This window comes from Heteronotia binoei, chromosome 7, assembly GCF_032191835.1.
Source record: "Heteronotia binoei isolate CCM8104 ecotype False Entrance Well chromosome 7, APGP_CSIRO_Hbin_v1, whole genome shotgun sequence".
In the NCBI taxonomy this organism is placed as follows: Eukaryota; Metazoa; Chordata; class Lepidosauria; order Squamata; family Gekkonidae; genus Heteronotia; species Heteronotia binoei.
In genome coordinates, this window is record NC_083229.1 from 61,519,421 (window position 1) to 61,533,059 (window position 13,639).

Here is a 13,639-nt window from a genome sequence, read left to right on the forward strand (position 1 = left end):
CGACTCCGGTGTCGACGGCTTATGTGTTGCCGCCATTTTCTCAGGAGATAGCGCTTTCTCCATCAGCGCCGCTGCTAAACGACCCGCGCGATTTTTCTTCGTCTGGCGGGAAAATTTAGCACAGTGTACACACGCGTCAGGGATGTGCATCTCTCCTAAGCAAAAAAGGCAAAGAGCGTGCCCGTCTGGAGGGGCGATTTTGCTGCCGCAATTCTTGCACCTTTTGAAAAAGCCCCACCGCTTTTCCATGCGGTTGGGGGGGGAGGGGGGGTTGGCAGGAAAAAGGAAGGATGAGGTAAAAAGTCCGAAAAAGAATTTTTCACCGCTTCCCCGCTCCTGAGTCTTTAAAAAGATTGTTGTTTTAGTATAAGGTCTATTAAGTTCGAGTAGCGAATGCAACTTCCAAGAAAAAAAGGGGTTTTACCGACCGTAACGCGAGATCGACTGATCCAAGCGGCGGTCAGAAGAGAACTGGCGGGATGTCCGCTCCGGTCCCTGTGAGCATGCGCGGTGGGGCTTCTGCGCGTGCGCACTGGGCCCGGAAATCCGCAGCTTTCAAGAATACCGATCGAGATCGGCGCGGGCGCCTATATCCCATCAATGTGATGCACAGAGACCACGAAGAAGATAGGTAGGTTGCCTGTTGGGTGGGAAGGAGATAGGATTAACAACTCCATGTTAGGAAATACCTGGATATTTGGGAGATGAAGACTGAGGAGGGTGGGGTGTGAAGAGGGGATGGACCTGAAAGGTATTATACCTAGGCTTGCCAGTCCCCAAATCCCAGAGGGGATTCCCTGGTTTTGCAAGCTCCTGCCTACTGCCAGCCAGCTGGCCAGCGGGGGGAAGCCCGACCCTAACACCCATAATGTGCCTTTCCATCTCGGAAGGCTTAGAAGAAGTTTGGAAACTTGTAAAGTGTGTGTGCCTTTAAATGTCGGAATGAGTAAGGCTGAATGGGGGTGGGGCAAGCCAGCAGAGCAACATGGCTGTTCCCAATGAGTCTGTGAGAAAGGAAATGAGCCCATTTTGTTTTATATTCCTTTCAGAAGTCATTTGCATAGTAAAGAGTAAACTAGAACCTTTTGTTTCCTGAGTTAGTCTGAACAAGTTGGTGGAAATACAGCAGATAGTTACACTGAGAAACTCCCATGAGTAAACGGCCTCAGTGAAATGACAAAAGTGTATGCTTACAAACTGCATTTATTTTGGCTGCTTTGTGTGTGTGAGTGTGTTCACTTTCATTTAGTGGAAATGCAGTCAGCTGCTGGGGGAAAAGAAAGAAGACTGCATTCAGGGGAAATGCACTGCTGTATTTTTATCTATTTTAGGGAATGGGAAAGCCTTAGTTGGACTTGGCAACCCTAATTATACTATAGACCCCACCCTCCAAAGCAGCCATTTCCTCCAGATGGGGGCTGATCATCTAGACCAGGGGTGTCAAACTCATTTGTTATGAGGGCTGAATCTGACATAAATGAGACCTTGTCAGGCTGGGCCATATGTGTACCTATTTAAGATTAGGTAGCAGAAATATAAACTTTATAAACAACATAGACAAACACAATTAAAGATTTTTTTTAAAAAAACTTTAAACATCCTTAAAACAGCAGTTGGTTTCAAAGGTGCTTTCTTGGTATTTCTCCAATAGGATTAAAGGAAGTGGGCAAAGGAAACTCTGGCTCTTTCCTTCCTTCTCCAGGGGACCAGGAGGGGGAGGAGTCTCAGCCAATAGAAGGGAGGCTTGGCTCAGTAACTCTGCTGTGCAATTGAGAGAGCCTGGCAAAGCAAGCTATTTCTCCCCCCTTCCTCCCCAAGGAAGCAGCCTCAGCTAATGGAGAAAACATAGGTTTTGCTTTGTAGCTCCTGTGGCATTGAGCAAGCCTTGCAAAGCAAACTGCTATGCGGAAGGAAGCAAGAGAGAGAGAGAAGGAAGCAGATGACAACCAGTTGCTTGGGGGCCTAATAGGAGCCCTCCGAGGGCCTGATTCGGTCCGCAGGCTATATGTTTGACACCTCTGATCTAGACTTACAGCTGATCTCCAGATGACAGAGATAAGTTCCCCTGGAGAAAATGGTTCATTTAGAGGGTGGACTCCATGGCATTATACCCTGATGAGGTTGCTTTCCTCACCAAACCTTGCCTCCCAAGGTTCCACATCCCCAAATTCCCAAGAATTTCCCAACTTTGAGCTGGCAACCCTAAAAGGAAGCAGGAAAAGGGAAGAGTCTATGGAGTTTTCAGGAAAGGGAAATAGGAAATAGTGAGGGAGGAGGAAATGAGATGCATCCCACAAGTCCTTGTGGGTTCCCACCTGTGGTAGTATAACAGGGGGAGGGGTGGGGGAAAAGTAAGATATGGGGTAGGAAAATTTGTTTTCTTTTTTTAAGTTTTTATAAGTTGTAGATATAGTTGTAGCACCTTAACTTAATTTTAATTTATAATAGCTGTTTTATCTGTTTTAACTAACCTATGTAACCTAATTGTATCTTAATCTGTTTTGTCTTGATTGTATTGTATTCAGATCATGGTTGTCCCATGGCTGTGAGCCGCCCTGAGCCTGCCTTTGGCGGGGGAGGGCGGGATACAAGAATAAACTAACTTACTTACTAGTTTTGCTACCATATGTTACTAATAAAATTGTTTACTTAACCACCTGTGGTAGTATAATCACTACATCTCACTGGCTCTATACTACTACATCCCTGTCAGTGTTGTAGGACTTCCACTGATAAATCCAGTGTTGTACTTAGTGGACAAAATAAATGGGTTTTTTTGCTGCAAATGCACAGCAAATTAAAAGTGAACATATGCAAACGAAGCTCCTATCTAAAGTATGATTTGAGGTTTTATGTATACAAGGCATCACTGAAAAGACTGATGTGGTTGCTTGAAATTATTTGAATTAAAGGCAATTTTTCACTGTAGAATGCCTCTTTTATAACTTCGTTGCTTCACAAAAAAATGATCAATCTTAAAAAGAGCCAAGGGCAAATAGTAGTTACTGACCAGATCACTGTTCTCCAAGAAACACAAGAAAAATGTTTGTTAGGTCCATGCTTACAAATGCATGACTATGAGTACTGAGTCAATTGCACAGATCAGGAAATTACTGGGCAGAAACTTGGAGAACAAGGTCACCCACGTAGGTCAGTTGATGACACACCAAAAGTCCCTGAACCCCAGAATCATGTCATAATACAAGTGCATGAACTATGGTGCCATACAACAACCAGTAAGACTTTTCATCATATCTCTCTCTTGACAAAGATAAGTTGTCCTTCATAAGAGAGTTAGTACTTCAATTTTTTGATATTAAAATGAAATGTGGTGCCCACTAGTACCTCCACTGGCACCAAGTTTTTCAGAAAGGCAGGGCTTTGTAAGGCACAGCTTGTTGGCTGCTCTCATTCAAATGAAAGTGTTTTCCATGGGTACAATAGCAGCAGTTGGATCAAGAAGACTAGCGAGCATCCAGCGAGCATTTCTTCATCAGGCTTTCCTTCTTTTTATTACCCACTATCTTTTCCCCTTCCTTCCAATGGGTTTCTCTTCATTTCTTTTTTATTCCCTCTTCTCTCTCTCTTTTTGCAAAGTGAGGAGGCAGGTACATACTTGGTTTTGCCACCTGTGGCAGGGAGGTTCCTAAATATTGTTTCATCTCTTCTTTTCCTGGCTAAGCAAAATAAAATAATTATTCAGACTAAGCCCAAATGAAAAACACTGAATTTGAAAAATTAAAGAAGGAGCAAATGCAGCTTCACTGACATATCATGATAGCAAGCACATGTGGCTTTGACTTAAATCCTATTTTGGATCAAATCATTTCTACTGGAGGATTCTACAGCTTTTAGTTTTATACAAAAATGACACCTCTTTCATCCCTGGGCAATGGAGGCCATAGCTCTTTACATACCAGTGCCACAAACAAAACAAGAAAACCATACAATCGCAGTATATGAAAGATCTAATACAGAATTATTTCAATAATAATATCTTAAAACAACTATAATTTCAACAGTATGTTACTTACCTGAAGGACAGGCACTTTTTGCGGTGTGTTCTGTGGTGACGGATGAAGCTGCGCCCAAGGCTGATGATGAGGATGTGGTGGTGGTGAAGACTGATGATGAATGCCTGGATGAGGCTGCATGGGAGGACATGTTGGCATTTGCTGCTGAAAAGATGACTGACTGGGATGCTGCTGACCAGATATCAGTCGTTCTTGTATTGCTTGTGGATCAGAAAGGCCAACTCCTGGACAGCCATTTGGTCTCATGTGACCACTCATTTCCCGTGGTGCTGAAGACATACCCATGAATGGCCGATTCTGTTGTATATTCCGAGGGCCCATACTCCTCTGTCCAATTCCCATGGCACCAGGTGGCTGGTGAGATGGCTGAGGATGGGGCATATTTGGATAGCTGCCAACTTCCATTGGTATTCCAGCACTACCTGGCCTAACCTGTGGAGGAGGGGTACTTGCTGGATTACTCATTGCTTTCATAGGTGACATGGGAGGTGGAGAAGCATAGGTTCCCTGAGGCTGTGAAGGGTGCATAGCTTGTGTGTTCATTTGGTTAAGTGAGCCACTAGGATGAAGGGGCTGCTGGTGCATTAGTCCTTGACCACTGTTAGAAGGAAACCCTACAGCATTTGGGTACCTCGGTACAGACTGATTCATTGGAGTGTTATTTGTAAGGCCTAAATTCTGATTTATCCCTGTATTGTTTACTAATCCCTGATTTAGGTTACTGTAAGGATAACGAGAATACTGCCCTGAGTTGTTTATAGTAGGTGAAGGTACTGTCTGGCCCCGAGAACTAAAATTAAGTGTTTGTGGCCTAACAGCACCCTGCTGAGGAGGATTAGGGGAGAATCTGGGATTGTGGGCTACTGATTCTCCATGGAGAGCAGTGGGGGGATGGTGGTGAAATTGCTGCACTGAATGACGTAAAGAAGGACCCATGCTTGGATTCTGTTGGGGCACATGAGACATATGGGCAGGTCCTGAGGTGGCAATAAAAGGATTTCCCTGATTAAGACTTTCCTGGCTTTGAGAAAACTGGTTCATCCTCTGCTGTTGTGACTGACCATGCTGTTGCATTGAGAAGTCACCACGAGCCATGTAATTTCCCATCTGCTGCATGTGCTGAGAATGTCCTTGTCCAGGGGGTCCTGATGGCGTTGGTGGTGGCTGCTGAGCAGGTGGAGGTTGCTGCTGCTGCTGGTATGGTGCTCTTATCTGATCTGGCACTTGAACTGCCCGTGGTCCCCACATGGAACTACCATCGACAAAGGGTTGTCCATGCCTTTCATTCTGCATACCAGGATATACTCCCATTTGACTACCAGTTCCCCCACTATGAGGAACTGAAGGATTATGATACTGTGAGTGAGGAGATGCTATACCATTCCCAGGTGCATTACTCATCATTCTATTGGGCTGATCCATCAGGTGCAATTTCTGCTGTTCATACTGATTATAGTGATCAAAGTGGGACAACTTTGCTTGATTTTGACTAGTTGGAGGATGGTGAAGGGGAGACTGTAAAGTGGCAAATCCCTGATCAATGGGAATTTGTTGCCCCAAAGGATTTACTGTGTTTTCAGGGTATCCACATTCCCCCAGGCCTTCCAGGCCTTCACTGAAAATATTCCCATCTTCTCCAAACAGACTCATCATTCCTGGATCTGCCATCTTTGTTGCAGCATGCAGCGTTTCAAAACTATAACCAGAATACTAGTCTGTGCTTCACCTCACTGAGGTGTTTGTCTTCAAAGCCTTTAATCCTCAACTAATCGCCTTCATGTCATTCCATATTTCCTTAATTCTTCTGGACCACAGAGTGTCAGGCAAATTCTTGTTACCAGTCCTAAAAAAGAAATTTTTAAAAATTAGGTTGAAAATACAATGCAAGATGTATTAAAATACCATTTTTGTCAGGTCAAAGATCAGCTTGTTTCAACCCTTGAGCTTTCTAAATGTTGCATTTTAAGAAATATGCATAATGAAGTTTTATTAGAAGAATCTAGAAAGCTAGGAAACAGTAACCTTAAATTAATCTATTCACGATACTTCCTTGTGTTCCATTCTTGGATGGAACAGAACAAAAGAACACAACAGGCAGCTGAAGCAGCTGCCACAGCAGGCAGGCAAATGTATGAATATAGCCAAGCAGCCCATCTGCTGAACTAAAACCCTGAAAATGCTCTAGTTACCAACAGTGTGTCCTTAACCTTATTCTCTTGAGCAGAGTAATCAGATGAGAGAACAAGACAGCAGCCACTAAGGCTGCATTGAGTTACGTCAGTTATATACCTAGTTTTTAAGGTTCTAATATTCAAAAATCCTGTTGCACATTTTACTAACATGAATTTACATAAGTAAGACAAGCCTAACAGACATGCAAAAAAGTTGCAAACTGGATATTGACTTTTGTAATGGAACACAAACTAACCAACCAGATAAATCTCAAATTATTGATTTTGAGGGAAATTTTAAGTTAGGTATGGAGAAAAAAGTGGGCATATCTTCGAACTCAGCCTTTCTCCCCCACGTGTAGCAAAAAAAAAGGGAACATGCACACTCTGACCCATCTCTGCCAGAGAGGAGGGATGGGAGAATGCAAAGGCAGTACAAGGGCTTTCTGGGTATTACTACACACAATCTTCTCCACATAGTCAGTTAGCATGTCAAGAAGGCAATACGCTCTAAGCCAGGGGTGTCAAATTAAATTTGTTATGAGGGATGGATCTAACATAAATGAGACTTTGTCGGGCTGGACCGTGTTGGGCTGGGCCATATGTGTACCTATTTAAGATTAGGTAGCACAGATGTAAACTTTATAAAGGAAACATGATTAAAACATTAGCATTTGTTGCTCTTAAACAGAGGTGTCAAACATATGGCCCAGGGGCCAAATCAAGCCCTCAGAGGGCTCCTATCAGCCCCCGAACAACTGGCTGTCATCTGCTTCCTTCTCCCTATATATTGCTTCCTTCTGCATAACAGCTTGTTTTGCAAGGCTTGCTCAATTGCACAAAAGTTACAGAGCAAAAGCTCTGTTTTCTCCATTGGCTAGGGTTGCTAAGCCCCCCGGAGCCTCCAGCGGGGGAATTTTTTCGCGCACGCAACAAGTGCGCTGTGCAATGTTGTCACCCGGAAGTGACGTCACTGCACTGCCACTGCCAAAGAAAACCATAGAGTTTTCCTGGAAATGCCTAGAGCAGCCGGCACATGGTGGTGCAATGACGTCACTTCCAGGTGACAACATTGCAGCAGCAACATTGGGGGAGGTTCCCCCTGCCGGCCCAATGTGGGCCAGCGGGTTGGGAACCTCCAGGGCCCAGGGGCTTGGCAGCCCTACCATTGGCTGAGGCTCCTTCCTTGGGGAGGAAGGGAGGGAGGGAGAGCTTGTTTTGCCAGGCTCTCTCAAAACCACAGCAGAGCTACTGAACCAAGCCTCTTTTCCTTCTAATGGCTGAGGTCCCCACACCTGTCCCCTGGGGAAGGAAGGAAAGAGCCAAAGCTTCCTTTGCCCAATTCCCTGGATTCCATGGAAGAAATACAAAGAAAGCACCTTTAAGACCAGGGGTGTTGAAGTTATTTGTTATGAGGGACGGATCTGACATACAAGAGGCCTTGTTGGGCCGGGCCATGTCTGGTTGGATCGAGCCATATTGGGCCAGGCCATGTGTGTACCTATTTAAGACTAGGTAGCAGAGATATAAATTTTATAAAGAACACAAACATATTTTTAAACCTTAAAACATGCTTAAAATGTTAGCACTCATTGGTCTTCTTTGTATTTCTCCCATGGGATCCAAGGAAATGGGCAAGGAAGCTCTCTTTCCTTCCTTCACCAGGGACTGTGGGGGGGAGGAGCCTCAGTCAACAGAAGGAAGAGAGGCTTGGCTCAGTAGCTCTGCTGTGTGAATGAGAGAGCCTGGCAAAGCAAGCTATTTCTTCCCCCTTCCCTCCCCAAAGGAGGAGCCTCAGCCAATGGAGAAAACAGAGGCTTTGCTCTGTAGCTCCTATGCGATTGAGCAAGATACAGGGAAAAGGAAGCAGATGACAGCCAGTTGCTCGGGGGCCTGATAGGAGCCCTCCAGGGACCTGATTTAGCCCCCGAACTGCATGTTTAACACCCCTGACTTAAGCACTAGAGGTAATATTAAGCATATCATTCTCTCCATTCAGGTTTGAAGTTTGAGAATGAATACTATCAGCTTTTTGTACCGAGTTGCTTTAAGTGTGAGATATTGTACATAAAGGACTTTGAACACTCAAAAATAACTATTCACAAGAGGGGGGGGGGCGTAAATGGCAAGATGAATGGCTTATATCACATTCAAAATAATGCTACACAGCCAATGTTGAGATGAGGCAATGAAACCCTGCACTTTGTAATGTTTGAGTCCTCATGTCTGCACAAAGCACCAAGTAATTTAAAGTTGATACAACTTCGGCTATAACAATGAAGTTTTCTTATACAGGATTTCAGTTTTAATCTGTTTAATGAGGAATGCTCAAATTGTTAGAAATGTATCCAATTCTAATTTCAGTAACTGTATTAAAACATGAAATAAATTTACTCAGAATAAAGACAGTTGTTTATTTCTAAATCAACTCAAACCTCTCTCAGCAAACTCTACTGCTATGTTCATGCTAGCTTTTTATCAAGGCTGTCTATAAATTTGGACAAGGTGACATGTCTTGAAACACGTCCAAGAGCCCCAAGTAGAATGGGCATGAACTGAACCACAAACCATTATTCAGGCACGTGATTCAGTTCCAAAAGCCTCCCATGTTCCCAAATCTCCCATGGGGGGTTCAGAAGGTTCAGGGACAGTTCCTACTTGGCTTCTCCAGGGAGACAGTTCAAACTGCATTCCCTCAAAGCCTGAGCTGATCCTGCAGGGAGAGGTCTATCCACAGAATTGGCTGTTCTACAGGCTCTGCTGTGCTGCCCAGTTGAAACCCAGCAGAGTCTGAGCTGAGCCAGCGGGGAGAGCTCTCCCCAATCTTTCTTTGCTTCCCCAGCCAGCCTGCCAGGGCTGCCTGGAGAAGGGAAGAAAGACTGGGCAGAGATCTCTCCATTTTATCCTATGGGCCTATAGCAGGGGTGGCCAACGGTAGCTCTCCAGATGTTTTTTTGCCTACAACTCTCATCAGCCCCAGCCAGCATGGCCAATGGCTGGGGCTGATGGGAGTTGTAGGCAAAAAACATCTGGAGAGCTACCGCTGGCCACCCCTGGCCTATAGGATTCAGTGGAGAGCTCTTCGGCTGAAGACGGGAGAGGGTGGCATTTAAACGTCATGCCTCCTTCCCCCAGCCATAACAAACCACAAATTGTTCAAGGATTTGTGTCTTTTGTTGGTTCATTGTTCATTCAGTTCATGAAATCAAGCAAACCACAAAACAAAATGAACCACCTTTTTCCCTGGTTCGTGCCCATCCCTAGCCCCAAGTCATTCAAGCTTACAGACACATGTACATGAACCTTTAGAGACACAACATGCATACTATCAACACCTTATATATTTGCCACTGGCAGCCCATTAATACTGGTATACGTGTCATTGCGGGATTTACAGCATAAGATGTGGAAGTATCATAAGCAGATCCAGAACTGCAGCATTTATGAAGCAGAAAATACAAGTTCCTAAATGATATACCTTGAGTATCTAATGACCTGTTCTGAAAATCTGCCTGCATTGAAGAAATTCAAGAACTGTTTAAAACTACGTTCTGGTTTTGGCACAATAAAGACAACATCAAGAAGGAATCAAACTCAGTCTTATAACATTTTTACTTTCCCCTTCAAACAAATAAAACATTGCAAAAAATTAATTCCAATGGTGGAATCAACTGCCGGAAGAGGTGCGGGCCCTGCGGGATTTTAACCAATTCCGTAGGGCCTGCAAAACTGTCCTCTTCCACCTAGCTTTTTAAGACGGAACCCCTGATAACGTCAATAACACTGAGCCATCTTATACACAATTTGATTATATTATAATGTTATATTGTTTTATTGGTTTTACTGTTTAAATTATTAATTATACTATATTATATATTGTTTTATTTAGAGAGCCAGTTTGGTGTAGTGGTTAAGTGTGCGGACTCTTATCTGGGAGAACTGGGTTTGATTCCCCACTCCTCCACTTGCACCTGCTGGCATGGCCTTGGGTCAGCCATAGCTCTGGCAGAGGTTGTCCTTGAAAGGGCAGCTGCTGTGAGAGCCCTCTCCAGCCCCACCCACCTCACAGGGTGTCTGTTGTGAGGGGAGAAGATAAAGGAGATTGTAAGCCGCTCTGAGTCTCTGATTCAGGGAGAAGGGCGGGATATAAATCTGCAATTCTTCTTCTTCTTCTTCTTCTTCTTCTTCTTCTTCTTCTTCTCCTTCTCCTTCTCCTCCTCCTCCTCCTCCTCCTCCTCCTCCTCTATCCTTGTGCATGAAAGGTAACTAATCATTTCTGGAGTCTCAGCAAACCACAGCGCAATATGACTGAACCATGAAAATGTGGTTGAGTCTTGCCCTATAAACCAGAATTACAAATGGGCAAAAAACCTACAGTTTGGAATCTTGGTTTGCAGAGCAAGCTAGTACCATAGTTTTGATGTGATAACTAAGTACAAAAAAGGATCATTTTTCTATAGAGCAGGGGAGAAACATTAAATCCTAAAGATCTCACACAGCATGAAAGTACAGTTTACCATTATATCTGAATCAAACCTGCAAACCAGTACTATTGTTAAAAGCAATTCTCACTGGTTCCACATTTGCTTGCAAGGTCAATTCAAGATGCTGGTTCTTTCCTATAAATCCCTTTACTATTTTCGAAACACATAGCTCATAAAACACCCTTTCCCATATTATTATTTACACCTTGCGTTTCTTTCATTGTTGGATTGAAGGCAGCTTACATAAGGTTGTTGGAAGGTCTCTCTGCCAGGCACTGATCAGACCTACACCTGCTTAGTTTTAACAAGCTGTGGCGGACTGCACTTTTAAAAGTTTAGAAGTGCTGTACAAACAGGTAAAGAACTGTGAAGGGTTAATTCCTCACAGAGCGCCTTGAATGACAGGCTGCTCCAAGGAAACTGATTGGTTAGCATCAGTTGAACAGAGAAAGACTTCTGAACTGGATGCTGAGGAGAATTCAGTCCTGACTGAGAACAGTTCAACACTGATGGAGAACTAGGGGAAAGCTGGCATGTTTTAGTGGGTAGTTAGACAAAGACTCCTATTCAGACCAGAAAGATCTACCGAAAGAAGAAATTTTCCTACGCAGTTAAAATAGGGAGATAGCTCTGAAGAGTGGCGAGATCCTTGGTCTGGTGTAATCAGAGACTACCTTGAGAAACCTCAAGAATCTGATAAAACATAAGAAAAGTATCGGCGTGTTTAGAGTACTGGATAGAATGTCTCAGCCTTCTGGAAATCAAAAAAAGTGTCAGTGAATAGTCAAAGAAAGTCTACTGGAGTGTTTGGGAGGAGGGGAGGGAACAAAAGCCTCTCATTTTGAAGATCCTAATTCATGGGGGGGGAGGAAACTTATGAAACTCTCAACAGCCTGAAATGTATGAACTAAAGTCTGTGCATATACTGATTTACTTCATTATTCTATATTCTATAGAATTCTATATTGAGTCATCTCAGAAATGCAGAACACTGTGGCTAGACTTGGTTGGGCCCAGGTAGTGGGAGCATGTGACCCTGATATTTTGCAGCCATTGCAGTGGCTCCTGAACCCAAGGGTGTGGTTTTTGTCCTTTAAAGCCCTATATGGCTTGGAGCTGGGATATCTGAAGGACCATCTTCTTCAATATATTCCTGCCTGGAAATTAAGATCAAAGATACAAGCCCTCCTAACTGCCCCACCAATCAAAGAAATTTGTCTGGTGAGTGCATAAGAGAGACCCTTATTTGGTGGCAACTCCATAATTATGAAACAACTTCCGTAGGTAGAAACACTTGGCCCCTTCACTTTCAATCTCGAGGAGTCAGTTGAAGAAAGTGTTATTTAGGACCAGATTTAAATTTCATTTATTGGCAATCCTAATTGAGATTTTAAATTGTGGTATTTGTGTAGTAGGGTTTTTTTTTTTAAATAATCACTGTTATTTACATTGTAAGCCGCCTTGAGATATTTACATTGTAAACTGCCTTGAGTTCTGCAGGGTAGAAATGTGGCTATTAACTAAGTCACTGATTGGGACTATTTTACTGTTCTTAGAAAGTGATTTTATCTTGATGGGCTTCTGATCATTAGGAATACTAACTCAATTGGCATTTTATTTGTCAGATTTATGTTTACTGATTGATTGAAAACTTTAAACTACTACAAAAGCAATAGTAATAGTTAACTTTCTATTTTAACGGTTTTTCTAATAATTAAAGATTGTAAACTGCCTTCAACAGTAAAGACAGTATATAAAATTTAAATAAATACTAGATCTTTGGATAAACTTTGTTTCAAAATTCACAATTCTACTTTATTATCTTAGTTAAGTTCGTATGAAGCTATATATTTCATGTAGGTTTCCACAAAAAAAGACCATCTTCCCTCAGCCCAATATGAATAAAAATACAGGGTAGCTTGTAGATTTTTTGGAAAGTGTTATCAATTACTTTTTATATTTTATTAAAATCTGGACATTAATTTTCTTTCTATTTGATGGAGCTTTGACTCTCAAAAGCTTATACTTGTGAAATCATGCTGTTCTTTAAAATCATAGCAGTCTTTAAGGGCTACTATACCAATATGGTTACCTACCTAAAACTATCTCTGGATAGATTGTACCTGAACAGAGGCAGCTGAAGACACAGAATTTTCAGAACAGCTAACAGCTTACTCTTGACAAATAGCTGATTCTTGAATCATCAGCCACATATTTGATAATAATGTTTTCCAGACTGGAAACATGAGGGAACACTGAAATGGTTGCTAGCCCAGGGAATTCTCATGTGCATCTTCAATAACAAAGCCTTGCTTAAACCAACAACATTCTGGTGATAGAGCTCGGGCTTTTTTGTCCCATGCATCTAGAAAAAGTCTTTAGCAAGAAAAGGATGAACACTTATCTGGCCACCTAAGAGCAATTCTTATTCACTGTAGGTGACCTGGTGAGTAGCTATTTGCTATACTACCATATGCAGGGATGTCAAACATACAGCCTGTGGGACGGATCTGGTCCCCAGAGTGCTCAAATCTGGCCATGAGCAGCTTCTTTCTCCTGCTTCCTTTTCCAGAGCTACTGCTACAGTCACATCATAGCTTGCATTTTTCCTAGCTTCATCAGTGACTCTTTGCCTCCTGATTCCTGCCTCTTGCCTTTCCCCCACCACTCTCTCACACACAGAGCTCTGTGGCTGCTTTGTGTGGGAGAGATACAAAGACAAGCCTGTCATTCACACAGCTTCTGCTTCCTTCTCTGGGGTTGCTCCTCCTTTTTTGGGGAAGAATGTTGTGTGTGTGTGTGCGCACGCACTTCTTCAGAGGGAGGGAGAGTGAGTGGATTCTTCTGACAAGAACAATATACATTGAAGAAATTATTTTGGCTTATTCTGAAAGGTTGTTTAAAAAAGATTTGATTTCTCTTTTCCTATCTGAATTTTATTTTCTTTCAA

The 13,639-nt window shown here is 43.0% G+C and overlaps 1 protein-coding gene across 11 annotated transcripts in view; it reads right to left on the bottom strand.

The window, feature by feature from the left end:
* LOC132575187 (chromodomain-helicase-DNA-binding protein 7) overlaps nt 1-13,639 on the bottom strand; it is a 316,612-nt gene that overhangs the window by 212,519 nt on the left and 90,454 nt on the right. For all 11 annotated transcript variants that reach the window (XM_060243719.1, XM_060243730.1, XM_060243727.1 and 8 more), the window contains one exon: nt 4,035-5,877. In XM_060243719.1, the coding sequence (XP_060099702.1) occupies nt 4,035-5,702 (1,668 nt within the window). In that variant the 5' untranslated portion in view covers nt 5,703-5,877. The remainder of the gene's footprint in view (nt 1-4,034; nt 5,878-13,639) is intronic.